The sequence below is a fragment of the Sceloporus undulatus genome, chromosome 2 (genome assembly GCF_019175285.1).
Source record: "Sceloporus undulatus isolate JIND9_A2432 ecotype Alabama chromosome 2, SceUnd_v1.1, whole genome shotgun sequence".
NCBI classification, from domain to species: Eukaryota; Metazoa; Chordata; class Lepidosauria; order Squamata; family Phrynosomatidae; genus Sceloporus; species Sceloporus undulatus.
This window is the reverse complement of record NC_056523.1, coordinates 294,243,284-294,271,220: the sequence shown is the minus strand read 5'-3', so window position 1 is coordinate 294,271,220 and position 27,937 is coordinate 294,243,284. Positions and strand designations below refer to the sequence as shown.

At 38.2% G+C, this 27,937-nt stretch overlaps 1 protein-coding gene across 8 annotated transcripts in view; it reads left to right on the top strand.

Annotated features, from left to right (window-relative positions):
• MAST4 (microtubule associated serine/threonine kinase family member 4) overlaps positions 1 to 27,937 on the top strand; it is a 351,856-nt gene that overhangs the window by 301,981 nt on the left and 21,938 nt on the right. For all 8 annotated transcript variants that reach the window (XM_042450935.1, XM_042450934.1, XM_042450933.1 and 5 more), the window contains 10 exons: positions 5,987 to 6,054; positions 8,166 to 8,251; positions 14,902 to 15,110; positions 16,540 to 16,678; positions 17,502 to 17,634; positions 18,319 to 18,484; positions 25,143 to 25,244; positions 25,457 to 25,579; positions 25,748 to 25,860; positions 27,681 to 27,805. In XM_042450935.1, the coding sequence (XP_042306869.1) occupies positions 5,987 to 6,054; positions 8,166 to 8,251; positions 14,902 to 15,110; positions 16,540 to 16,678; positions 17,502 to 17,634; positions 18,319 to 18,484; positions 25,143 to 25,244; positions 25,457 to 25,579; positions 25,748 to 25,860; positions 27,681 to 27,805 (1,264 nt within the window). The remainder of the gene's footprint in view (positions 1 to 5,986; positions 6,055 to 8,165; positions 8,252 to 14,901; positions 15,111 to 16,539; positions 16,679 to 17,501; positions 17,635 to 18,318; positions 18,485 to 25,142; positions 25,245 to 25,456; positions 25,580 to 25,747; positions 25,861 to 27,680; positions 27,806 to 27,937) is intronic.

Sequence of the window (27,937 nt, the reverse complement as noted above, 5' to 3'; positions counted from 1 at the left end):
TTGCAGATAAAATCTGCTCTTAGAAGTTGTAGTTGATACAGGCCCAGTTGATACTTTGTTTGTGTTTTTTATTCTTTGCTGTAATCACACTGGATCTGCAGGGAAGGAGGGAAATACAATAAATTATTATTATTATATTATTTATTATTATTATTATTATATTATTATTATTATCCAGGCCCAGATGTAAATGTGGCATCTACTTTTCCGAATTGTTGAATATTTTCAGTTTGTGCAGCCTGAGGATGTGGACAGGATTTTTGGAGAAGTGAGAGCCACCAGGTATAATTAAATCCTTGCCTTTCTTGGCTCATTAAAGCAGCCAAAAGTGGACTGGTTGAGTGTGTAAGAGAATGGTGAATGACTCACTGCAGCCAAGCAGGATTCTGACCTACTTAAAAGAGGCTACGGCTGCCTTAGGGTTGTCATAAGTCGGAAATGACTTTAAGGCACACAACAATACAAGTGGGAGCCATTACTGTAAAAGCTGTCCCTGAACCCACTGTACTAGATAATTATCAACCAGTCTCTATTATTCCATTTTTAGGGCAAAATTCTGGAGCATGTTGTGGCCTCCTAGCTCCAGGGGTTCTTGGATAAGGACAGGTTGCTTACCTGTAACAGTATTTCTTCGTCGAGTGGTCATCTGCGAATTCATACAAATGGGTTTTACTGCGCCTGCGCAGTGCTGCTCGAAACCTACTGGAATCACTGCAGAGTTAACTCTGCAACTATTGAAACTTTTTGGCGGTAACCCCGCCCACCCGTTATAAGGCCCTGCCTTCCCGCTCTTTTCCCCAGTTCCGCAATTTTCCGCCAAGCAGGCGATGAAGAGAACCAATGTGAGCAGACACTGAGGGGACGACGGGTGGGATTTGTATGATTCGCAGATGACCACTCGAAGAAATACCGTTGTATATTACAAATTCCTCGCAGCAGGCTGTCAAGTGGTCTGAGTTTTGTTTTTGTGGGTCAGAGTTCAGAAGGCTGTTCACCACTTGAGACAGCTCTGCTAGTTGACTGCAGATGCAGTGATGGGAGGGAAATATTTCTGATTTATTTACTGCCACCATCATCATGGAGTAGGCCTTCCCATGGGTTCTTACTCATATTCAGTTGGAATGGCTCTGGGTTTTCCCATTCTCTGTCCTACTTATTTTATCAGTGCCAGCTCCTTAGTCAACCATGGAACTTGCTTAGTGAAGTTGAAGGCTTTCATGGCCAACATCAATAGTTTTTTGTGGGTTTTCCGGGCTATATGGCCATGTTCTAGAAGAGTTTCTTCTTGACATTTCACCGTTCAGAGAAGATACCAGCCACAGATGCTGGCGAAATGCCAGGAAGAAACTCTTCTAGAATATGGCCACGTAGCCCAAAAAACCCACAAAAAACTATGAACTTTCTTAGTTCCACTCCATGGGAAGGGATGCTGAAGGGCAATCATGTCCACTGTCCTAGTCATTCCAGAGTTTAATTAGGGCTTCGACAGTGTCATCTGCTTTGGCCAAAGGAAATTGCCCAAAGGAATCCATGCAGATTCTTAAGTCAAAATGAAACTATAGAAAGTTCCTCCACACCCAGATTCCTCCCAGCACAGAAACCAAGTCCAGATCATGACCTACAGCAAAGGTGCATTAGATACTACTTGGGTCAGACCTATAGTTGCCACAGAGGACATGAAGACCTGAGCTGTACTTGTCAGACTGGTCTCAGCATGGATATTGGAATCTTCAAGCACAACAAGCTGGGAGGGTTAAAAACGACAACAACAATATATGACAGATCCCCCCCATGCCCCCAGGGGGTGTTCATGGCACTTGGAGCCAAAACAGTCATAGTCCAGTGGATCACAAGAACAGCCTGGGATGCCCCTTGCTCCCAGATTTTCCCACTTTCCCCACAACTGCCTTAGAAAATTCTACATACCCAAGGCAGTACTAGAAGAGTGACTTTGACAATTGCTTTTATCAAAAAACAGCGATTGTCCAAGCCTTAGTACCTTGGTGCCATCCATCTCTTTCTTCCCTCAGTGTAAGGTATTTGAACAATAGGTACCTTGGAGCTGATAGCCTCTGTCTCTTGCCCTTAACCTTCAGAGTAGAGCAGAGGCAAAGTCCATTATGTGAGTGCATCCTTACTGGATCATGACAATATAAATCAAGCAACATGGATCCTTTTCTTCGAACGATATTAACTGTAAAATGGAAAAGTATTTAAATTTATTATTTAGGTTAGACTTTCTTCTTGCTGATCTAAATCTGCAAACCATGATTGCTAATTCAGAGACATTATACTTTTAAGTAACAAACTGTGAAAACTTCCAGGAAAAACTATTCATTCCTGTTTTACTTGTGATGCTGCAAATTTTGAACATAGTTTATTAATCTCATTAGTGTATAAATGTAGATATATTCCAATATCGAAAACTTTTATGAGAGAGAAAGCCTATGTATATCCTGTTCATTTTTGATGTGAGCTCAAATCTGTGTAAGTATAGCAGGAGCTGAATGTAATTTCTATATAATTTTATTCAGAACATGATTTTACATATAATTATTAGATATATACACCAGGTCATTGCAATATGTGTAATAAGCTTGAAGCTTTATTTGGAACGTGCAAAATAACTTTCAGAATGCATGCTGCTATATCCATTATGAAGTAGAGCATCTGATAATGCGTACATTGTAATGATTATCTGCCCTCCAGTTTATCAAGCTTTTAAAAATAGGTTTAAAACAAGGATATATTTCCAACTGTAAACAAATGTGCCACTTCACACCTCAGTAGAATTTATTTTCTAGTAATTGTATTTATGATTACGAACCTTTACTTTTTCTTCTATACTGTCTTTTCTTCAAGTGAAATGATGCTTGCAGTACTTAGAGATAATGCCAGATAAACCTATACTGTACTTGGAGCAATAGCACAGCAGATTCATCATTTACTGAAGCTTGGTTGCTATATTTCAGAAACATCCCCTGGGGGGAAATGTCTCCCCGTGGCTTTTAAATTACCGTCTTTACCTTTTTGAATCATGAGTCTTTAGAAATGGTTTAAATCAATGGAATAAAAAAGCAGATGTTTAATAGTATTTAGATGAGTTTTTAAAATGTCTTCAGGCATTACAAAATGGTTCCTTAGCTCCCTGCTTCAAAAGCTGACACTTGGTTTCATTCCATTACTACCTACTGTTTACAAATAATGTGTATTTCTCAGATAATGGTTATTTTGCCAAAAAAAAGATAATGTTTAAAACTGAGCCATTTTAATTTTATATTTACGAATATAATTTTTGAATTGAGAAGGCTGTCAGAAGACATTACAATGGTTTATCTCTTGTGATGCTGAAAACAAAATAAAAATACATTTTGTCAGCAGTTCTGTTATAATTTCTTGCATTTATAAATTGCTTAATCCAAAGTTTTATGTTGTTACTGTAGGTGGAAAACTTGCTGGTTGTGATATAAAAGGAAACCATACACATATGCTTGATTTAGACTATATTAAACATCTATTGTACAATTGTAATTAACTATATCTTGGGTTTATGAAATGATTTTTGCCAGTGTGAAACTGTTCCTTTTGTGTTTTCTTCCTTAATGGTGAATTATATTGTATATGGTGAATTGTATATACCATGAACATATATACAAAATCAACTAAACAATTACTGTGTTCTTGCATTTATTTCATTAATTTAAAATATCCCTCCTTTGGGAATAATATAATTATAATTACCAAGTATAATTTTCATATGTGTAAAATATCTGTCTGCTTTATACTGCTACACTCAAATTCTGTGTGTCATTGTACCAACATTATGGGTGCAGAAACAAACTCAGTTAGTTTTACACCTTTACTGCAAGGTGATTTACATGCTTTTTCTCCCCAGTTTATCCTCACAGCAGCCCTGTGTCTTGCATCTACACTGAAAATTTAAAACATTTTCACACTGCTTGAACTGCCATGGTCCAGTGCTATGGAACTGTGCCATTTGTAGTTTTGTGAAATATTTAGTCTTCTCTAAATCTCTAAATATTTAGTCAGAGAGCACTGGTGCCTTACCAAACTACAAATTCCAAGATTCCATGGCATTGAGCCATGACAGTTCAAGTTGTGTTAAACTGTGTTAATTCTGCAGTGCCGATGCAGCTTAGGTCAGGCTGAGAGAAATTGGGCTACTGGACCAAGATCACCCAGTGAGTTTGCATGAAACCATGAAAAAAAAGTTGGATTTTAGATTATTTCTGATTTTGGAATTCCAGATAAGGGAGGCTCAACCTGTCTAATTGCAATGAAGGGTGTGGTACTGATACATTTTAGCAGATGAATCTGCCAGGTTCCAGTTGTACTGTGCAGCATATTACTGAAGCATACATGGTGTCAGATATCTATAACTTTACTTCTGGTTGTTAATTAATGTTGACAAGAACTTAAAAAAAACCCGATGTTTTACATCACACATACACATTATTTAGGCTAACTATGAAGTAAGCCCTTTAGTACTCCTCAAGGATTAGGGCACATGCTATTAACCTCTATATCTTATTTATGCATACAATTGTAAGCATGGAAGATTAGATGGCTGCAAGCCAGTTAGTTGTTCTTATCACAAGATTTTAATTCCAGCAACACTACAGAGCTATTCTTAAGTGAAAATGCTCCAAAGCACCTACAGAGCTGGATGTGATGCATAACTGCTTAGTTTTCTTCATTAGTATTTTTGGTATTTTTCTGTTTCTCTTGGCATACCTGTGTGCTAACCCAGCCTTTCCCTTTGCTCATTTTCTTCTTCCACTCTCCCTTAGCAGGAAGCTGGACTTCTGTTTCTCCCGATCTCCCTTTCCTTCACCTCTAAACTGTTAGCTCTGCCTGCGTCTTTGTCTTTAGGAAAAATTAAGGCTCTTCCTCTTTCCCTCTGGTTTTCTCTCCTGTCTCCTTTGTTCCACTTTTACTTACTCACTAGACTTTCCCTCCATCCTGGTACTTTCTCTGCTTTTCTTTCTGCATATTGTCCTTCCACTCCCTTCAACACCTTGCCAGACAGCAGAACCTTCCACCACAACTCTTTGAAGAGTTTAGACCAGGGGTAGGCAACCGTTTTGAGCCGGGGGCCAGGTTGCTGTCCCTCAGACAACTGGGGGGCCGAAGCCAAAAAATAAATAATTAAACAATTTTTTAAAAAATTAAATAAATAAATAAACTGGGACAAATGTAGGACAACATTTTCAAATGGTGGACACTTTTTTTAAAAAAGTGGAGGACACGCAAAAAAATTTGCTGATCTTTTAAAAAATGTTAATATAAATGCATGTTTCTATAGACAATTGCCCCCCTTGCCCCTGCGCGCGAGAGGCCAAAGGCCCCAGCGGCAATTGGCAGCAGGACCGGGCTGGGGCCGGTCCCAAGGCCTCGCTGGGCCACATCCGGCCCGCGGGACGCAGGTTGCCTACCCCTGGTTTAGACTCTTCTCCAGTGTTGCTTCTATGGAAAGTTTGGGACATTGTCACTTAGTAACAAAAGCTTGCACTGCAGACTTCAGACAACTTGTAATTAACTAAAATTAATCGGCCCATTTTAAGAAATAAAAGAACATTGAGATACACACCTTTAGAGTTCCATTAGCGGGTATGCCAAGATTAAAGTGTCTAGGTTTCATGGCCTTGGAGTCATGGTGGAGACAGACACATGGGCACACCCTCTCTTTTATTAGTATATTTATAATAGAAGCATTACAAAAGCATTAAGCATTGCAAAAACTACAGACAGAATGTTTAACCATGTTATGAATGGTTTTGTTTTAGAGGCTCTTTGTGTGAGAAGCTGAGATGTAATTTAAATAAAGATTTGCTGTAACCTCAAAGCATGATTTATTCTGTTTGCAGGAAAGTTTATTTACCCAGAAACATTTAAAACTGCCCCCTTCAATTATGTGACTCAGCATTTTAATAAATATGCAAACTGTATTTATATTTGTTTTTAGAAATAGCGCAGCTAGCTAACTATGACAGTGGGACAGCAGCAACTCCAGAAACAGATGAATCGGTTAGTGTAAGTATTTTGTTACACTGAATTATGTTTTGCTCAGAGATCAAAATGAATGGTTGACTGCATTGTTTCATGGAGATATCTTTTTAATGTGTATAACAAATGACTACTTTACTGTTTATGAGTAATTGAAAAAGAATTTTGGAAGTTACTATCTTTGTACTTGCTGTAGTTATTTATAAGCCAAGTCTGCACTCTTTTTTCTTGATATGTTATTTGATTATATAGTATGGAATATAGTATATATATTTGTAGATTTTTGTAAGACTTGGTGAAATAGTCTGTTGTTGAAATAGCATGTCATACAGGTTTAACTGAAGTTCTGTATGTTAAGCAAACAATTAAAGCATTACAATTAAAAGGGCAGCAATCTTGAAAGTTTGTTTCAAGATTTGCTTTTCTTGTTCGTTTAAGTAAATGAATGAATTAGATGCAGTAGGAAGTTATGTATGAGAGTTTGGTAAAAAGAAATACCAATAGTATTTTGAGTTTGATTGAAATCTATTTTACTTTACTTTGTAGACTATGAAAGTGTTTCTAGCCTTTGCAGATTCAAGAGGGGTCAATGCGTAGATCCTCTGCTTGACTATCTTAACAACAGAATTTACTTTATGCTTGGCTTTTTATCCCTTTGGGTTAGCAGTGAATATAAGACCAAGTTTATATACTTGGCAGTAAAGTTTACTGTGTGGCTTTGGCCAAGTTACTCTTACTCAGTTTTTAACTTATCAACGAGAAATGCTAAGACGACAAATGGCAGAATGATTATAAAGCTTAGAGCCAATCATGTAGCTGTAGATAACATCAAGCTGTGGTTGAGTGCTGCAGAGACAGGGGAAATTTTCATGTAATAGAACTGAGCTAATACTAATACCAAAGCCTAATACCAAGTACAATACCAAAGCCTGATCAGGGCTGGCTCAAGATTGGCAGGGAATGGTTACCCTTATTCACCCAAGTCAAAGTGCCCCATACCTTCCAACAACCCAAGTTATTTTGCACCCTGAAACAGAAATCTCACGAACAACCTTCCCCCTATCCCCAGTAAAAATGTGCTAAGAAAATAATACCCCAAATCTATTCAGAAATAAGAAATGGTTAGAAATAATTGTGGTATTTTAATGTGGCTATTACTGCCTTATACTGTATAGACTATAGCAAAGCCTTTGATTGCATAGAAAATCTATGGGTCATTGTTGAAGAAATGGGGGCGCCACAACATTTGATTGTTTTAATACATAACCTGTACTAAGAAGCTAGCTACTGTTAACAGATATTAATTGCATAATTCCAAGTCTCAAACTTTTTTTTTATTTTTGTTTTTGTTTTAACTACTCATACAGAACAACTGTTAGAGAGAATTAGCCAGATGGTAATAACACAGGACTTTTCTAGAAAAGGTTCTACTTTTACAGATGTAGAAGTGTAGAAGCAGATAAACATAGTAGTTATTTCTACATGCACATGTACTAAATTATTTCTTTTTTCTATATTCCTCATGTAAATATGAAAAAATGATTTAAATTTGTTTTTCAAAAAGAAAAAAAATGCATATATTGCTAACACACTTGTATAGAACATACATACAATTAATGTATTTATTTTGTGAAGTACGATATTTATGAGAGCCCTAAACCTGATAGCTCTGTTCAGTTGGATAGAGGTTTACCACTACCATTTTAACATTCTAGCTTCATCAAGTATTGCATATTACAAGCTTCCCTTATCCAAAATGCTTGGGTCCAAAACTGTTTTTGAATTTTTTTAAATGTTGGAATACCTATATTTGTGTATACATTCATAATGAGATATCTTGGAGATCAGACCCAAGTGTAAACACAAAATTCATTTATGTTTCATAAACTCACAGCCTGAACGTAATTTGTATACATAACCTGAAGGTAATTTTATACAATATTTTTTAACAATTTTGTGCATGAAACAAAGTTTGTGTACAGTGAACCATCAAAAAACAAAGGTGTTGTCTCTACCTCAGCCATAAAAAAAATGGATTTTGGACTATTTCAAGTTGTAGATTTCTGGATGAGGGAGATTCAGCCTGCACAGTATTTTTATACCTAATGTGATTGGCTTTTTTGTTACTTATTTTATAGAGTTCTAATGCACCCCTGAAGCTCCAAAGGAAGCCTCGGGAAAGTGATTTCGAAACAATTAAACTGATTAGTAATGGAGCTTATGGGTGAGTATTTTTGAAGATATAAAACTTTCTAGATTTTTGCACGGCTTTCTGCTACTTTCTGTGAGAAACTATATAACGTATTGCATTGTTAATTGCTCAATGTAGACAAATTACTGTACATACTTCACTATAAGTCAACCTCATGTATAAGTAAAGGGCAGGTTTGGGGGCCAAAATTATGGATTTTCATATAACCCATGGATAAGTTGAAGGTAAAACATAGGGGCATGTAAAAATGATCTAAAGCAAAGGAAAACAGTGCCAAAGAATTTACAAAATTCCATCAGGCATAACTGTGTTTACACTAAAGGCTAGATGGATTATGGAGTAGAAGGCATCAGTATTTTCAGGACAGATGGCACTCTTGTCTTTCACCAGAGGATGGTTCCTTTTTAAAAAAGAGTTAAAGTCAGTACTTATATTGACCAGTGGATAAGCCAGCTCAGTACCGGAAAAGACCAGCAAGTTAAGCCACCTTCTTAGTGGCTTGGAAGCATAGTGTTTACATGCTGCACCCTCCCAAGATGCCTGGAACCCGCCCAACCAATTACACTGGGACAGGTTCAGGATACTCCGGGGTTTACACACCACATGCCGCCGGAGCACCCAGAAGCCACCCTGGAATTGTGGCCAGGCCTCTTAAGGTGGCTTTTTACCAGTACAAATAGGAGCAGATCTTTTCCACTTACATTTGAGCTGGCTCCAGGGCAGATTGGGGTTGTGTGGTTGTTCCACTCCCTCAGTTTTTGGAGGTGACTTTTTTGACTAAAATTTCTAGACTTACACGTGAGTATATATAGTATTTGAAAATAAACATGTGAACAATAGATTCTCTGTAGCCTATATGCTGCTTAAATGAAGACTTCTCATTTCCTGATTGGTAAAAAGTTTGTAAGAAACAAATAAAGACGATAATGATAATAACAACAATATTAAATAAGCTTAATAAAAATCTAACTTGCTCAAAATAACAATAGTCCTTCAGTTTGTCAGAATTGTATGCCTGTTTTTCACATATATTTTCACCAAAAGTTATCAACACTAAGTCCAGAAGGTCAGAATTCTTATAACCAGCCATTACACTGTAAAATATATTTTCTCATTACCTATAAGTTGAAAAGGTGGCACATTAGTAATACCTGAGCTTCTGAGTTTTAATACCATTAAACAATAATTACACAACTACATTTGCGGGAGCACGGCAATAAACAGCTTCAAAAGCACTTAATACTCTTTATTACTAGAATAAATTGAAAATAAAGTTAATGTTGTTGTGAGGCATTTTTCCTTTTGGTGTTTTCCAAGCCATTAATTTCCTATAGTAGCATAAAAAACTGAGGTCTTGCTTTTGATTCACTGATTTATTTCCAGGAATATAATTGGTTATACTTAGGTGATACTGTTATCTGATGATAGAGCCATGTTATTCTGCTATATCAGTATGCAAAGTGATTTTCTAGCACCTTTGAGACTAAGGGGCTCTGCAGACTGCCCCTAAGGGACGGCCTGCAGCTGCCCCTTTTCATGCCAGATCAGAACCATCTGAGGCCAGTCTGATTAGGGCCTAATTGTCCAAAAAAAGTTGTAGTATAAACTTTTGTTGATTTCCTCAGATGCAAATACTGTTTTTCTCAGTTGGTATGAAAGATGTTATATTGTTAACTAATATTTTTTATTATGCATATTGTTAACTATTATTTTTATTATGCATTTCTTCCAAATATAAAAGCATTTTCATTTATCCAAATGTGTGTGTGTGTGTGTGCGCGCACGCGGGTACACGTTTGTGTATTTTATAGTTCCCACATCCATTCGTTTGGGTTGTTAATGGATTTTGGTGCCTTCATTAGTGAGTTTAAATGCTGTTTTTCAAAATATAATTGTTGATCTTGGCATACTTTGGCATACGTTTGTCAGATGTATTCAACTTGATGAGCTTAAATGTGAACCTTAAAAAAATTAATTGATATCTTTTTAGAACTCTAGTTTATAACTGAGGGAGTAAATTCATTTGTAGCATAATTAAGTGACTTGATATTAACTGAGGTACACAAAGCTATTTGTACTGAATGGTTGGGAAGATACAAGAAGTTAAACAAGCTGTGAATCAGTAAACATGTTGGATATAGGTCAAGTCATTAATGATTTCACAAGCTTTCTTAGACTTACTCTTCAAGCCAAATCGTTGTTTCTTGGCCCTAGTTTCTTATTGCACTTGCAACCTGTTTTCTCTGTCAACATTATTTTAACTTTGAACAGAAGTTTCATTCATAATTGTTGTATTTATCTAACTCTTCATCAGCATTGTTTTGTGAACTAGATCAATAGCCGTTTCTAGCTTCTTTGGATGTTACATAATTGCAGTTTGGAATCAGTTCGTACGATTTTGCTAGTGAGTACCAATGAAATAAATGTGTTTGGTAGGTACACTCATAAAGGAGAAAACTAATTGGTATTGTTAACTGGCATGATGTTTAGGCTCAGATGGTTTGATCACAGTTGTCTTTTGTGGCATAGCTGTGAGTTCTTTGGAAATGGTGACCAACATGAGATCCCAATTATAATCTTGGTTTTACAGAAGTGGACCTAAATTAGAGGAACACTGCTTCAGTGTGTTTCATGATGTGTAGAATACCAACATTGCTGATAAAGATTGTATGTAATCCTGAGTGGACACCTTTGACAGATGGGGAGTGGGTTTCCGCCCTTGGAATTATCTGTTGGCCCCACAGACTGCTCCCCATTCTCCCAATACGAGAAAGACAAATTCAGAAGAGGTGAGAAGTTCACTTCTGATTTTGGACATGATTTTTTTTTAATGTTACAATTTTGGGGTGAGTACGCTTGCAACTTACTTAAAAGGTGAATTGCTGCTCCTGGAATCCTTCCAGATGCTTTTTTTTTAAAGCCAGAAAAAGGACAGGTCAGGGCAAATGGGCTGTAAAACAGCTTTGGAGGATCATATGCAAATCCAGTAACTAACTGATACATTACAAATTGGGATATGGCTGGCTACCTCCTTGTGGAACAGACACTTGTGTTGTTGCTTTGCCTATTTTAAAAAATCTCATCTTCTGTTGTATGAAAAAGGGATTACACATCTTTTAAAGAATAAATAAATGAATTAGATGTTAATTAAAGGCAAGAGAAAAGTTATGGGTGAATGAAGTGATGGCCTACATCTAATTGCTAGTCCCATGAAGACCATGAAAGTGGTACAAACCAACTTACCTGTTATATAGGGAAAAGTAATGTTCTCCCAGGCACAAGATATTTATACAGTGGACCCTTGTTATCCACTGGGGTTTGGTTCAGAAACTCCTATGAATAACGGAATCCATGTATACTAATTTGTATCCCATTAAATACAATGACATAGCAAAATGGTGCCCCCTATATAAAATGGAAAAACCAATATTTGATACTTGAAATATATATATTGAAGCCATGGATGCTTGAATCCATGTATAAAAAAATCTGTGTATAAGGAGGGTCAACTGTACATATTGGTGGGAAAGTGAGTGCTCAAAAATTACCTCCTTGAATGAATCCTGGCCATTGAGGCAAGGCATGTGTTTAAATGAATGTCACACAGTTTTAGCACAAAATACATTTTTCTATGTAAATGAATACTATACTGTATACTCAAAGGGTTAAATCTTTAAAGTCAGTGTGTGTGTGTGTGTGTGTGTGTGTGTGTGTGAAAGGATGCGTTTCCCAGGTTAAACTGGTCAAGTAACGGAAGAGAAGATAACTGTATTCTTTGTTCACATTTATGAAAATTTTACTTGAAAGTATTCGGCTGATAAATGGTCTCTTCAACAGCACATCTTCTGTTATCCAAACTTAAAAAAATTGAAATGCTTACGTATTATTATTTTCAAAGTAATTTTGAATAGGATCTAAACAAGAGATCTGTAAACAAGGCAAAGAACAGCAAATGCAGCTGAAACTGTATTTTGACTTCAGTTGCAAAGCTGCTTCTCTGATTTAGTGTTGGCGATAACTAAGAAAAGCAGAAATAAATCTCTGGGTCTGTTTGGAGTTCTCTGCTGTTTACTTTGGGCTTGAGTTTTTCAAACCCCTTTTTTTAAAAAAATGAAAGCTGAGTTGCTTGTAGCCAGTGATGTTTGCATTACTCTTTTTGTGCTGTTAGCTTAAAAAAAAAAACTGAGAGAGAGAGAAGGAGGTAGTCTTTCTTGCCCAAGACTATGCCCATTATCCATGGGTGTGCCCATTGAGGCAGTCATTCAATGGTAAATCCTAGGAGATAGACCTTATAATAAATAAAAGGAATAGTGGGGAAAAAAACCGGGAGAAAGAATAACATATAAATAATCAGACTATGTATGTATCACACTATTCTAAACCTTTTCAACGCCTAAACAGACGGCCTGTTTAGTCCCACTTGGTGCTTGCTTTGGGATGTGATGTTTACATTCACCATGCCCCCAAGCCAGACAGAAGCCAGGCTGGCAATTACACTCCAGCTGACTTCTCTCTTGCTTGGGAGCATGGCGTTTAGACACCACTTTCCTTAGAGCCAGCTTTTTGGGAAGAAAAGCTGGCTCTTTGGGAGAAGTCACGGCTTTTTTCTGCCCCCCAAAGGAGTGGATCTTATCTGTTCCTTTTTAGAGCAGAATCTGGTTGGATTGGGGTCAAGCATCTGTTTGCCCTGGCCCCAATCCAGCCTAAAAGGGGCTGTTGTTGGAAAGGCAGTGTATAAATATGGTGTGGAATGTCATCATATGAGTCTTTGTATAATATTTGTCCATTGTATAATTTTTCTTCTTGTCCTTTGTATAGTATCTGTCCTTTGGGAAGGACAAATAAATGTAATACTAGGCATCCATTGAATTGTCTGTTCCCCCCACTCCTCCTCACTGGGCTGTCTGCCACCAACTGATTACATGGAAGAAAGGATTCGATTGACTTACATTTTGATCTTTTATTGTGATTTTATTAATTGTTTACATTGATGCTACTTGTAAGCCTTCTTGAAAGGAGTGTTTGTGCTGAAAGGCAGAAAAAAGAATGTATGGATGAACAAAAGAGGGCTGTAAAGTGATGGACTTGAGAGGACATAGTGAACTGAGTCACATGAATTCACTTCAGGAAGAGGGTGGCATGTTCTAAAAATAAGGCCGTAGGAGATACAGAGTGGGTATGATTTGTATTTTGGCAAAGGTACAATATCATCATAGTTGCAATGTGTTTTATTTTAACTATCCTACTCTAAAATGGAGAAATACTGTCAGACTAAGGAAATTTTCAGACCTGGAAAAAAAAATCAGGAGCAATCATGCTGAAGATTTTCAGACACATTGCGCTTATCCAGGACTTCTCCCATGAAGATCCAGGAATGCTCCAGCAACAAACCATTCAAAGGGAAATCCCAGAAATGGTTTGTTGCTGGAATATTCCTGGTTCTTCCCAGGATAAGTCCTGGATAAGCACGACGTCAGATGAAAATCTTCAGCATGGTCACACAGTTATCCCAGGAGTATGCATTTTTCTTCCTGGATTTCCCCCATCTGATAATCTCGTAAAATAAACTAAAAGAAAAAAATATTTCTTAAAATATGATCTTGGTAGTAAGAGAAGTATTTTTTTGTTTTGTTTTGTTTCTGAAGAGGGACCGGCAGGCTCAAGGTGAAACAATCACTGATGCATGCTAAACATTCAAGCAGGCTTTTTGCATTTTTAAAAAAGTGTATGGGGGTACAAAAAGACATAATACAGCTATCTTTGTTTTTCTGTGCCCCCCCCCCCCCTTTTCCAATTCTTCTCTTGCCTGATAATGGATTAAAATATCCCTGAGATGTTGGCTGAAATGTAAATGGCAATGTAAATTAAGGCAGGAATCATGAGGTCCTCTATATGTTATTGGATTGCAACTCCCATCACCTCATGTCAGCACAACCAATGGTGAGAAATTCTGGATATTGTAGCCTGGCATCTGGAGGGTTACATGATTCCCATGCCCAATGTAAATGGCTGTACAATTTCCACAAAGAAGTAATACACTTACAGAGAATTAGTGTCTTTTGAAGCTCTTCTTACTAAAACTTGATTGCAATAATGTCAGCCCTGCCCATTCACCACTTTTTTTTTCTTATGAACTCTGTTTACTTTGTCACCCTAGAATACAATAAACCTGTTGTTTGTGTGTTAGACTTAATTAGAAGCTAATAATGCAGGTAACTAGATTGACTCAGCCACTGTTTGTCATTCATTGCGAGTGTAATACTGTACTTTCACAATTGGCAAAAGAATGGTCTAATCATAAAGCACCCATCCTCTCGTCTTTGTTTCTCAAATATGAGATCATCCTGAGAAGTCAAAAGCAGATTCTGAGTCATAGATATAATGCACATATCCAGAATAAGCAGTCTCAAGAGTGTCATTATATCATTTTGTCAAAAAAGATTTATATATCTTTAAAATTTTAATAAATACAACCAAAAACATTTTGATTTTTTTATAATTCTATTTATCATTGGTGAATTGATTAGCTGAGGTGGCAGAATGGACTGGAACCTTGAATTCTGGCATCATGATTCATATGTACTATCCTACTAGCATAGTATTTGTATGTAAATTAAAAACTGTATTATTCTCATTCATGTTCACTCTCTTTCTTTTTAAAGTGCTGTTTATTTGGTGCGGCATAAAGAAACCAGACAGAGGTTTGCCATGAAGAAGATTAACAAACAGAATCTTATTCTTCGAAACCAAATTCAGCAGGCATTTGTTGAGCGTGATATCTTGACGTTCGCAGAAAATCCATTTGTAGTCAGCATGTATTGTTCTTTTGAAACCAGACGCCATTTATGTATGGTCATGGAATATGTAGAAGGTAAAGTTTTTTGCATCCAGTGGCAAGCACATTGTAATGTTAGAGTGAAAAATAAATATGAATGCAATGTGTTCACACTGGATTCTCCTTGCCCAGTCTGTACACAACTACAGTCGCCCCTCAGTATTCGTGGGGATTAGGGGCAAAGGACCCTTGCAAATGAGAAAATTTCACAAATAACCCTGTTGCTTTTGCCTGGCTAGAAGGGAGAGGGAGGGAAGAGAAGGAAGAGGATGCATGGGGAGAAGGTGGATATTTCCGAATCAGATTGAAAGGGGGAAAGTTTCGAAACAGGAACGCAAACTCTGGCAAAGTACAGGGGGTAATGTGTTTGGGGTTTTTTCCTGGATTGGTGGAGGGGGGAGGACGGAAAGGAGGAAGGGGATGAGGGATGAGAGGGATATTTCTTTCATGCCAATGAGGCTGCTAGCATTGCAAAGGTTTGGAAATGCAAACTCTGGCAAAGTACGGCAGATCACCCTATAGCTAGCTCAGCTGGGGCAGTTACAGAGCGGAAGGGGTTGGAGAGGAGCATGTGTGCTGGCCTCTCTTTCATCTCCCTGTTGCCCTGTAGACAGGGGGGGGGTGCATGTGCATGTAGCAGCCTTAGCCTCACAAATAGGGTTGCCATAATTGTCCACTATTACCAGGGACAAAATGCAGGATAAATTTGAGACCAAACTGTAGGACAATTGCAGGACAAAACTGAGCTCAAAATGTTGGACATTTAAGGTCCTACATTTTGGGCTGAGTTTTGTCCTACAGTTGTCCTACAGTTTGGTCTAGAATTTGTTCCACATTTTGTCCCTGGTAATAGTGGACAATTATGGCAACCCTACTCACAAATGATCAAAATTGCGAGTGCCAAAGCCGCGAATACGGAGGGACAATGTCAAAGATTGGTCACAATAGCCCACAGAATATTACATTGGAATGAATAATGTCTACCAAGTTGCAGAATAGACCATGGAGCACTCTTAATATAGTGCACAATGGATTCTGATTTGTCTTATAATTATGTGTAGAGCTAGGTTTTTTTGGTAATGAATAAACACTTACGTTAGCTCAGCCTATCAAACCTAGGGAGAGACATCCATCAGTACTAAAAGTAGAGAGAGAAGGCTTCCAGCTCCAGATGGCCTCATGCCTGGTATGTGTTTGTCAAGAAATGACATGCCTTCTTGCTCTCATTCTTTGACCATGTTTGTAATAGTAGCTTGTTTAAAGCATGATCTTCTTGGAGAACACGATAAAAGTAATGCATAATGCTTACTGCTTTCAAATAATTATAAAAATGTGTCTGTTGCTTCCTTACGATGTTTCCGTTTTCTGTCTATGATGCCTTTACATATAGTTGCAAGTGCCAATCTGCATTTTGAACTACCTATTGCTTGTCTTTTCATCTGTATTAATGTGTATTTTGTTTTAGGTGGAGATTGTGCTACTTTGATGAAAAACATGGGTCCCCTGCCTGTAGACATGGCCAGGATGTACTTTGCAGAGACTGTTTTGGCATTGGAATATCTCCACAACTATGGAATAGTACACAGGGATTTGAAACCAGATAAGTATGTATATAGAATAGCTACAAGAAGTATACTTGTCCCAATACATTCATTGGGGTTAGGGGCACAGGACCCCATGAATGTGGAAAAAATGCACATAACAAATGTTTTTACCTGAGAGAACACTATAACAAGTTAAAACTAGATTAAGACATGCATCATTAATGATACACAAACACACAGCAGCACAACAATTAGCAAAATCCAGCTTAAGTGAAACGGGCCTTATGCAATCACTTAGTAAATGCCTGTCAGAACAAAAAACAATTTACTTGTTTTGAAAAGATAGTAGGGTGGGTGTCAGTCTGATTTCTCTGGGAAGGGAGTTCCAGAGCTTGTGGGTGCTGAGGGTGCATCTACATTCTAGCGATAATGCAGTTTGACATCACTTTATGCCTTGTCTCCATCCTACAGAATCATGGGATTTGTAGTTTTGTGAGGCACTAGGACTCTTTGGCAGAGAAGGCTAAAGATCTTGTAAAACTACAAATCTCAGCATTTCATAGGATGGAGCCACAGCACTTAAAGTAATGTCAAAGTGCATTATTTCTACAGTGTAGATGCACCCTGAGAATGCCCTCTTGATTTTTTTTGTACAGCAAATTATCTAGTCACAGTTCCCACATTTGAGGAAATCATATGGGTCAGTACACCCAGAGTGCAATGAGAGGGTCATTTAATGCTGTGCCCTCTGCCATTGATTGAATTTATTCTATGATACTTGCAGGCAAGAAATTGTGTGTAGGATTAAAATTATATGCATCACTGAAAATATAATCCCATACAATACTCCATAACAGCAGTTTACTGTCATTGTTATTTGCAGCTTATTGGTAACATCCATGGGACACATAAAGTTAACAGATTTTGGGCTTTCCAAAGTTGGACTCATGAGCATGACCACCAATCTGTATGAGGGTCACATTGAAAAGGATGCTAGAGAGTTTCTGGATAAACAGGTATGGCATCAATACAAGTTTGAATAACAGTGTAAAACTAGATGGATTGTGGAAATAATAAAGATATTGCTTTATTTCTATAGTGGTGTTGCAAATCTCCATGTAAGCCTATCTTTACTGTTGGATTGCAAATTGTTCCAGTCTTCTTTCTACCATTATGGTCTATTAGCAAGATAAATGATGTAATTGTGAGCAAGTGAGACTGTGAGAGAGACAAATGGAAAGTTGTTTTTATAAAGAATTCAGGAGTCTCAGCAGAGTACTTGTGGAACTCATGATGCATTGTACAATCAAGGGTGCTAAAAAACCTAGCTATGGACCATTTCCCTTTAAGCATGCCTCATTACCATTTGCCTACAATCTGTTCACTGTAAGAGTTACTTAAGGTAAAGCCATTTAAGTTTTCATGTTAAAACAAGAATAAATCAATTGTGTTTAATATAAATATATGTAGTTTACTATTACTTTATATTAGCAAACACCTTCTATGAATCATTCTTTTTCATAAATCTAGATGAGAACTTTCAGTAGAATAGGTGAAATATATTTATTCAACAGTATAGAAAAAGCAAGAGAAAGATTTAAATTTTCAACCATAGTTTTTGTGATACCTGGATAGAAACCACCCGAGAAATTCATGTACAAACACATGGTAAATTTTCTTTTTTGTTCTTCTCGTTTTAGGTCTGTGGCACACCAGAATATATAGCTCCAGAAGTAATTCTGAGGCAAGGTTATGGCAAGCCAGTGGACTGGTGGTCTATGGGAATTATTCTTTATGAGTTTCTTGTTGGATGCGTACCATTTTTTGGGGACACACCAGAGGAGCTATTTGGACAAGTAATCAGTGGTAAATATAAAAAGATTATCCTTATATACTGCAACTATACAAATGGCTACACAGCCATCTTTAACATCTCAATCAAGCCTTTGTTACTCTCAGAAAAAATCATCTGTAAGAATTGCTCAGTATTTGACTTGTTTCTACATTGTTTGCCAATTTAAAAACAACAACAATATACCCAGCAGAATTGCAGCACTAAAATTTGAAGGCAGTCCTTCCTCTCCTACTGTATTTCTGGAGTCCTTAATATGTAGTAATATAAGTAGATATGTAGGTACTGAAAATTACTTAATGCTACAATTGTTGTTGTTCCCAGCCTTGATCCATGGGGACAAGCAGGTAATAAATTACTGGGTTTTGTTGCTGTTGTTGTTACAGTTCTGTTCAGAACTCTGGGACTATATATGATCTATGAAATTCCAACATAAAGTACAACAGTATAACAGCAGCTAAAGCCTTTACTTCTTAATACACACACAAATTAAAATGTACTGATGAACATTGAGGTTTTAACCTGACACTAGAAAGGTTGCATCCACTCTTCTCCTACGGCGCTTTGGCAACATATCAAAAACAGCATCCTGCAAATTGTGGAAGAATCCTTAGGATTCTCCCTAAAGAAAAATCAAGACTGGTTTGATGAAGACAACCAAGAGATCCAGGAGCTGTTGGCAAAGAAGAGAACTGCTCACCAGGCACACCTCGCCCAGCTATCCTGCCATGAAAAAAAAGCAACCTTTCGCCTTGCATGTAGTCAACTCCAACAAAAACTCTGAGACTTTCAGAACAAGTGGTGGGTCAACTTAGCAGAAAAGACACAACATTGTGCAGATCTGGGTGATTCCAGAGGATTTTATGAAGCTCTTAAAGCAGTGTTTGGGCCTACATATCAGGTCCAAAGCTCCCTATACAGTACAGATGGTCAAACACTAATCACAGATAAAGCTTCCATTCTGAACCGATGGGCTGAACATTTCGAAAGCCTCTTTAGTGCCAACCGAGTAGTCCAAGACTCAGCTATTCAACATATGACACAACAACCGATGAAAAATGAATTGGACATAGCTCCCACTTTGGAAGAGACCCTTAAGGCCGTACAGCAGATGAAAAATGGCAAGGCAGCCAGGACTGATGGAATTCTACCTGAAGCTTGGAAACAAGGAGGTCATGTATTCCATGCTAAACTCCACTTCTCTACCAGTTGGCACCACAGGAAGAACACTACCATCCCACATCACTGTAGGCAATTCTGTGCTTAAGTCTATCCAGCAGTTCACCTACCTGGGAAGCATCATCTCCTCAGACACCAAGATTGATAAAGAGATAGATCAGAGACTAGCAAAGGCATATAGTGCATTGGGAAGGCTTCACAAAAGAGTCTGGAGTAACAAACACTTGAGGCGAAGCACAAAAATCAGTGTGTATAGAGCCATTGCACTGTCTATTCTCCTTTATGGGTCTGAAACATGGGTCACCTATCGCCAACACCTACAACTCCTCGAGCGCTTCCATCAGCGCTGTTTACGCACAATTCTAAATATACACTGGACTGACTATGTGACAAATGTTGCTGTCTTTGAGCAAGCAGAGATCACCAGCATTGAGGCCATGCTATTGAGGACGCAGCTGCGCTGGGCAGGACACGTTTCTAGGATGAAAGACCATTGCCTCCCAAAAATAGTATTCTACGGTGAACTCACCAAGGTCAAGCATAAGAGGGGCACTCCAAATAAGAGATACAAGGACTCCCTGAAACAACATCTCAGGCTTGGCCAAATTGATCACTAACAGTGGTCCGCCCTGGGGTCACACTGGGAGGCCTGGGGACGCACTATCTACGATGCTGCAGCCTTTTTTTAAAGTTCACGCCAAACGAGTCTTGAAGAGAAACGACAACGCAGAAAGAACCACAACCCGGAAACATCACCGAAGGAGACTTTCTGCTGTGCTTTCTGCAACAGGACATGTTTATCTTAGATTGGCCTTTTTAGTCATCAGCACACTTGTAGAAAGTGTGGGATGAGTCCTTCCTGAATCTTCATTCACGAAGTAAAGCCAGAGAGAGAAAAAGGTTGCAACATAGGTGCCAGGCAAGCCTTTTTGTCAGTGGTGTACAGGCTAAGGTCTCCTTGCAAAACCTGTGATACTTCAACTACCATTAATTTCTTTCTGTTCATCTCCCGCTTAATTTCCTGCTGATTTCATACAAACTGCTCTTTCTCTACTACTGTTAACATCCCTGCAAGAACTATATATTTTCAGGATTCCTGGTAGTCTCTATTCCCTCTCCTGAAGATCCTCATATAGATCACTCTTTGCCACTTGGTGGATAAAAAGAAGAAGAGCCAATGTGGTGTAGTTGTTTGAGCATTTATATATTCCCACAATGGGATTCAAGGTGGGTTACAATATATTAAAAAAAGATATAGCTAAAACATTGATCACAAAAATTAAAAAATATTTAAATACTACCAACATTAAAACATAGATTAAAAACAGCATAGTTGAAAACAGCATTGGGCTACAACTGTGGATACTAGGGTTCAAATCCCTGCTCAGCCATGGAAACCTATTGGATGACTTCAGGCAAGTCAGCCTCTCTCAGCCTCGAAGGAAGGCAAAGGAAAACCCTCTCTGAACAAATATTGCCAAGAAAATTGGTCGCCATAAGTCAGAAACAAAAGTCAGAGGCAAAAAAAGAGGAAAGTTTCTTTTCTTTTTTTAAATTTGCATAAATGGGAAAATGCCTAGTGGCACAATTTAATAAATTAACAGAAATGTAATAAAACCCTAAAACAAATGTCTCCCAAATAATAAATAATGGGGGAAAGAAGGATTCAGATGCAGTTCACAGATTGTTAATGATTTCACTGGTGTTGTTACAGTATAATGTTATTTCTGTAACAGCTGTTCTTCTTTCATTTAAAATTCAATAACCTTTTAGATCTTAACCTGCAGTCTGACCCTAAATGTTGTTATTCAGCTTGTGGCAAAACTAAATGATAATTAAACAGTGTCTATTAGTATCCTACCTGCTGTTCCAATAAATTTTCCAGATGCATAAATTCTTGATGGCTGCTGTTTATGCCAAATACTTACCAGAATGACAACTTTGTTGGTTATTTCCCCAACGCGTTTTACAAAATATGGTGAGAAAGTCCAATAGAGGGGCAGGAGGTAGGAAAGCTGCAATTCTATATACTGGGGATGCTCTGTTTGGTCATTCCATTAAACATTTGTAATTGAATGAAATGGATTGCCTATATAAATCACTTTTTATGCAATATACTACATGGTTATAGGTTTATAAACATACTGTTTCTGGTGTGTTACACCACAGAATCATATGTTTAATTAACACACATAGCAAATCTTGGCTTTATTTGTGATCCCTTCAGGCAGGAATACATATTCATATTTTATTTTTCAAAGAACATTTCAATTACATCAAAAAGTCATAGCCATTCAAACACAGAAATTGCTCATGTTATGAGGCGTTATGAGGATTACTTACACTTTTTCCATCCTTATTTTCCTCAACAGCATGGAAAACAGCATCACTGACACAAAGTAACATAAAACTCTGCCCAGTGATTGTCAGAACATTGAAGGCTACCATCTCCTTTGTCCAAAATCATGACATGAATTTCAGGAGTTTGTGATTCTTTGCCAAGGCAGATAAGTCCACCACAGTATGCCAAAGCTCTAGACCACTGTCTGGAATATCAATGAGTTCAACTCCCACTCTCCCTGGTCCAAGCTAGGAATCAGCCAATCAGCCCTTGAGATTCTCACCTCTCAATGACAACAAGTGATCCTCCTCTCATTGCAGCAGGAGGGATACTTGACTGATCAAATGTGTAGAGTATGTGAAGTTGCAGCCCTGGTCATTCAAGCTGCTAGGATGAACAAAGGATTTGGTATACCTAGTGAGGAAACCAAATTTAGCCAGGGGCTCAACAAATTGGCCAGGGTGTCACCTTTCATGGCAGATGTCAATCTGAATTCTGCACAATTTGCTTCTAGGGCCATAGCAGCAGACATTGCAGTCAGGTGCCAACTTTGGTTAAAGAGCTGGAATGCTGATACTAGGTCTAAGGTAAATTTGGCTACCTGTCCATTTAATGGTGCTACTTTGTTTGGGGAGTCGCAGAATGAGGTTTTAGGTGGAGACCAAGGACAAGAGGAAGGCATTGTCATCTTCAAGTAAAAAAACAAAACAAGAACACATTTTGGTCTGGGATGCAGTTCTTTTGTCTCTTCTGGTTCCAGCTCAGTAAACAAGACTTCAGACTTTTCAGGTCTAGTTAATCTTCCCTCAACCCCCTGACCAGATAGTAACAATCCCCAGTTTCAGCAGGGGAGCAGCCTTAGCCACCAGCAAACAGGGTAGGAGATCCAACCAGTCCTACTGTCAACTGTCTTGTATACTACCTTTGACTACAGGCATCACACACTTATGGGACAAATTAAGCACCTCTCATGCAGCACCTACACACATCTTCACATGGGAATGGGCTTGCTAAGATACCGGCTCCGCTGGACTAAAGGGAGTATGTGCACATGTGTGCCTTCCCCAACCACTTCTGCTCCCAGCCTTCCTGAGATCGAAGAGGAGGAGGCGGGGCTTCTTGCAGCAGGGCCACTCTCTTGCCTGGGACCTGGAGGGGAGGGGGAGGGGTCTGATTTTCACCCCCTCCTCTTCCTCCTCCTCCACTTTCTCAAAAGGACATGTGTTTGTCCTGATTCAGGGGAGCTCCTGGTAGGAATTTTGTTCATCACTGGGACATCTTTCATTGTTTGGGTGTACAGGACCATTGAGGGATACAAGATATAGGTCATTCGGAAGCCTTCAAATTTTTCTGTTCCCAGAGCCCAAGAGAGGCAACAGAGGATGCTGCAAGCCATAAACCACCTTCTTCAAATAAAGGCCACAGATCTGATACCCAACCATCAGAGATTTTCATGATCCTATTCAGTGCTCTTGGTCTCAAAGAACAGATATTGGAGAGTCATACTGAATCTTCACAGAGTCAAATATTTTGTTATGAAATGAAAGTTTTACAAGGAGACCCTAAAAAATATTCTAGACAGATAGTTTTTTGTGGGTTTTTCAGGCTAGAAGGCTGTGCCTTCTAGAAGAGTTTATTCCTGATGTTTCTCCAGCAGCTGTGGCTGGCATCTTCAGAGGATTCTGGAGAGAGTTGAGGAAGGGGAAATGTTAGTGTCTCTGGATCTCCAGGAGCTATACCTACATGCCCCAATACATCCTGTGCTTGGGGTACACCTCAGGTTTTACTGTCCTGGAGGAACATCATTGATACTGAGCTCTATCATTTGGGCTGTTGGTTTCCTCTTGGGTGTTCACACAAGTTTGTGGCATATGAGGGTAAGGGGGGTGCATGTTCACCCATATTTGGATGACAATCTGCTCTGGTCATCTTGACACCTAAAGGTTGTGGAGGATGTGCAGAGCCCCAAGAAGTGCCTAGAGTATCACAGATTTATGATCAACAAGGAAAAGAATAATCTTGTGTACTTCACTCACACAGAGTATTGCTGTGTTTATGCATTCAGATTCTTTTTACAGTTTCTCTTTCCCTGATTCATCCTTCTCACATTCCATGTTTTCATTATACATGTTCAGACTTTTCTTTCACCTCTGAGCATGTCAACAGTTGAACCTAGTTTTGAGTTGTATCCAGTTGCACCATTTGACACAGTGCTACCCTTGTTCTTTCCTAGTAGTTGGTCAGGTTCCTTCCAATCGGTGATTCTCGTCTTCCAGTACTATCTTTGATTTATTTTGGATTCTTTCATGATCATATGGTTTTTGAAGTACAGTCGGCCCTCCTAGGCGGGCTTGCCTTCCATGGCTTTGAGCTCACATAGAAGGCAAGCCCAGGCAGAAATAATGGGGTGCATACTCACACCACACACCCTATGCGCCACCACGAGCACACGCCCCATTATTTCCAATGGGGCTTGAGCATATGCTCTTTTCTCCATACGTGGGGGGGGGGGGGTCTGGAATGGATCCCCCGTGTATGGGGAGGGCAAACTGTAAAAGACATTCAGAATTGCTTTTCCACTGCCATCTTCTGCACATTCAGCTAAGAAGAGTTAGCTATGGTGACATTACCATCGTCTCTGGGAGATCTTCTACTAGAATCACAGCATACACTCCATTATTGCAGCTGCCCAATAGCTGTTTGGCACATTTAGTCTAGCTCCTCAGTGGAAGCCTTTCTGACTTGGCAGGCCCTATCAGTAACAATGCTGCCATCAGCATTGCTGCTTGCTCAAAAGGAGTGTGCAACATCACAGAAGGATAGTATCAAGGTGGGATGCTATTGTTTATACTTTCACAATTATGTGAGATAAGCAAGTCCACAAGATAGGTCCAGTGCTAACATTCATAAGTGAGTCTGCTTATAACTCTCCTCCTTCCATGTTCAAAATCCAAGAAACTGTGAGCTTACCAGAGTGGACATCAGACCTGAATACACAAAGCACAGTAGATTTCTTATCAATTTGTAGCGTTTCATTGTGTATTCTAATAGTGATATGGATAGAAAGATTATTCCTTCAAGATTGCACAGATCAATGTAACCTCCTGGAACCTATTTAAAACAGTTTCAAACATTGGAATTCTTTCTGCTAGATGAGATCAACTGGCCTGAAAAGGATGAAGCACCACCTCCAGATGCCCAGGACCTGATTACATTGCTTCTGAGGCAAAACCCCTTGGAGAGGATGGGAACAGGTTAGAAAACATGATGTTTACATCCATTTTTTAAAAGATGCTAGAATTAGGTATTGGTTTGCCTTGTAATGTGCCTTTTATTTTGTATTTTTACATTACTACCCCTCAAAAATGATAATTGACTGCAATATTAAAAAACAGTTCAATTGTAAAATGTTTTGTTTTGCTGAAAGCTATTGCTGAACAAAACTCCATTTCTCTTGCTCCCTCAGGTGGTGCCTATGAGGTAAAACAACACCAGTTCTTTCAGCATTTAGATTGGAATAGTTTGCTGAGACAGAAAGCAGAATTCATTCCTCAGTTAGAATCTGAGGATGACACAAGCTACTTTGACAGTATGTATAGCTTGCTATAGATATAACATTTAAGTTATTTTTTTTATTGTGCAACACACTCAGTGCATTTCTTTTTTAGACCTACTAATATTTTAACAAAACTAAATTATGCTTCAGTTAGTCTTTGAGCTGTAGTAAATTCAAATGAATCATCTGCGTATTTTATAGCTCGTTCTGAGAAATATCACCATATGGAAACAGAAGAGGAAGATGATACAAATGATGAAGACTTTAACTTGGAAATAAGGCAATTTTCCTCATGTTCACATCGATTTTCAAAAGTAAGCTTTTGCGTATAGACTAATATACATTGAATCATTCCATTACTGAAGAGAATGGGAAAAGAGGAAAATAGGGCTGCTTTTGCATTGCAGAAATAATGCAGTTTGACACTGCTTTAACTGTCATGGCTCACTGCTGTGGAAACCTAAGATTTGTAGTTTATTGTCTCACCAGTTCTCTCTGACAGAGAAGGCTAAATGTCTCACAAAACTACAAATCCCAGGATTTCATAGTATTGAGCCATGGCAGTTAGAATGATGTCAAACTGCATTGTTTCTGCAGTGCAGATGCAGACTAGAAAGAAAAAATAGAATGATTTTGTGAGTCAGTTCTATGTATATTTAGGGGCATTTTTATAGCATTGTGTTTTAAATTCTCCTTTTATAAATATTACTTCCACTTAATCTGGTATTAATTTACTGGGAGCATCTTAATAAAGTCGCCAAAATGTGTTTGCAGCTTGAAAAATTAAACTAGTCAACAGATGATTACTTTGGTTCTTCCAGTTATATCAGGAAATGGCTTATAAAACAACCAGGTCCATGCAGTTTGCTCCTCAGTCAGTTTATTGTGTTTCCCATGGGACCACAAGAGGTCAAATGTATTTGGTTAGTTTATTCTAACCAAATGAAATTTTGAAAACTACAAATAAAATTAGTCGTGAATAGATAAAAGGAGAATGCTGATAATAACTCATTTATGTGAGTAAACACAATTTTTCAACCTGTGAGTATAAAGTAGCCTGTTTTTTTTTAAATAAAAGGCCAACAGTTAAGTTTAAAAAAAAATCAGGTATTGCTTTACTCTCTTTGTAGTGTGGTTGGTTATAAGTGTAAACAAATACATGCAGAAATGACTATATACTATTGCAAAATGCTTTTTAAAGAATATAGTTCTATATATACAGAAAGAGAATATAGAATGTAATATTTTAAAAACAGAAATAGCTGTCTCTCTTATCCATGGTTACATAGTGCTTTGTCTATAGTAAGCCATAATTCCTATTCACCTATAGACACAATTTAAAGAAAGGGAAGTGAAAAGCCAAGAAAAGGTCTTGCTTTCTGTGTCATGATATGAAACCTTTGTCATGACTTGGCAGCAGGAATCCAATTCTCAAACAGCAAGGAGCATTTAAATCTTCTCTTTGCAGATGGCTTCTGTATGTTTGCAAGATAACAAACTACAAGAATAACTTGATACTGATATCTCATAGCTTCACTTTTTTTTCCCATTTCAGGTAAATTCAATGTGCAGGTTGTCAGATAAACAGCTGGCCTTTTATGACCAGTCCCCCACTTCCCCACATCTTTTAGTCAAGCAATTTACTGTCATTTTCACACTCTATTTCCGTTCACTCTCCCCATCACAACCCCCTGCCTTTCACTCCTGACTGATGGCTATTAAATGACTTGCTGGCATTTTCTTTTTGTTTTTCAATGACTTTTTGGTAAAGAAATAATCTGAGATGCGCATTGATCCTGTGATCTAGAAATCCCAAAGCATCTATAGATTTAGCATGCTGGCCATAGTTCATACAGTCAAAAGGAGAAGAGCAGGAAATGATACATTCATGACAGAAAATATGCTATTAGCTATCTGTTGCTTAGCAGAAAGACCAAGGAGAGAGGAACTGAAAATCATTTAAAAAACAGTGCCTCCTGGAAATTCATTCATCATCTGAAGAAGTGCTTTAAAACTCCAGGATATTGCCTATATGTATTTAGAGCATGCAGTGCTCTGCATGATATGTATTTTTCTGACGTTCATTTAGAGACAAACAACTGTCAGCTATCAATTCTTCTGCCCTCATGCTCAGGTTTTTAGTAGTATAGATCGAGGAACTCGAAATCAGACTGAAGAGAAAGAAGACACAACTGAAAGAACAAAAAATGTGACTCTAACATCTGCAGAATCAAGTTGGAGCTCAGAATATTCAGAAATGTAAGTGTTTCATGTTTGTATGCTACCTGTGGGATAAGTCTCGCATGTTATCTTCAGTCACTGTGTATGCATGTGCCTTCAACTCACCTGTCTATTTGTGTGACCTCATGAATTTCATAGGATTTTCTTATA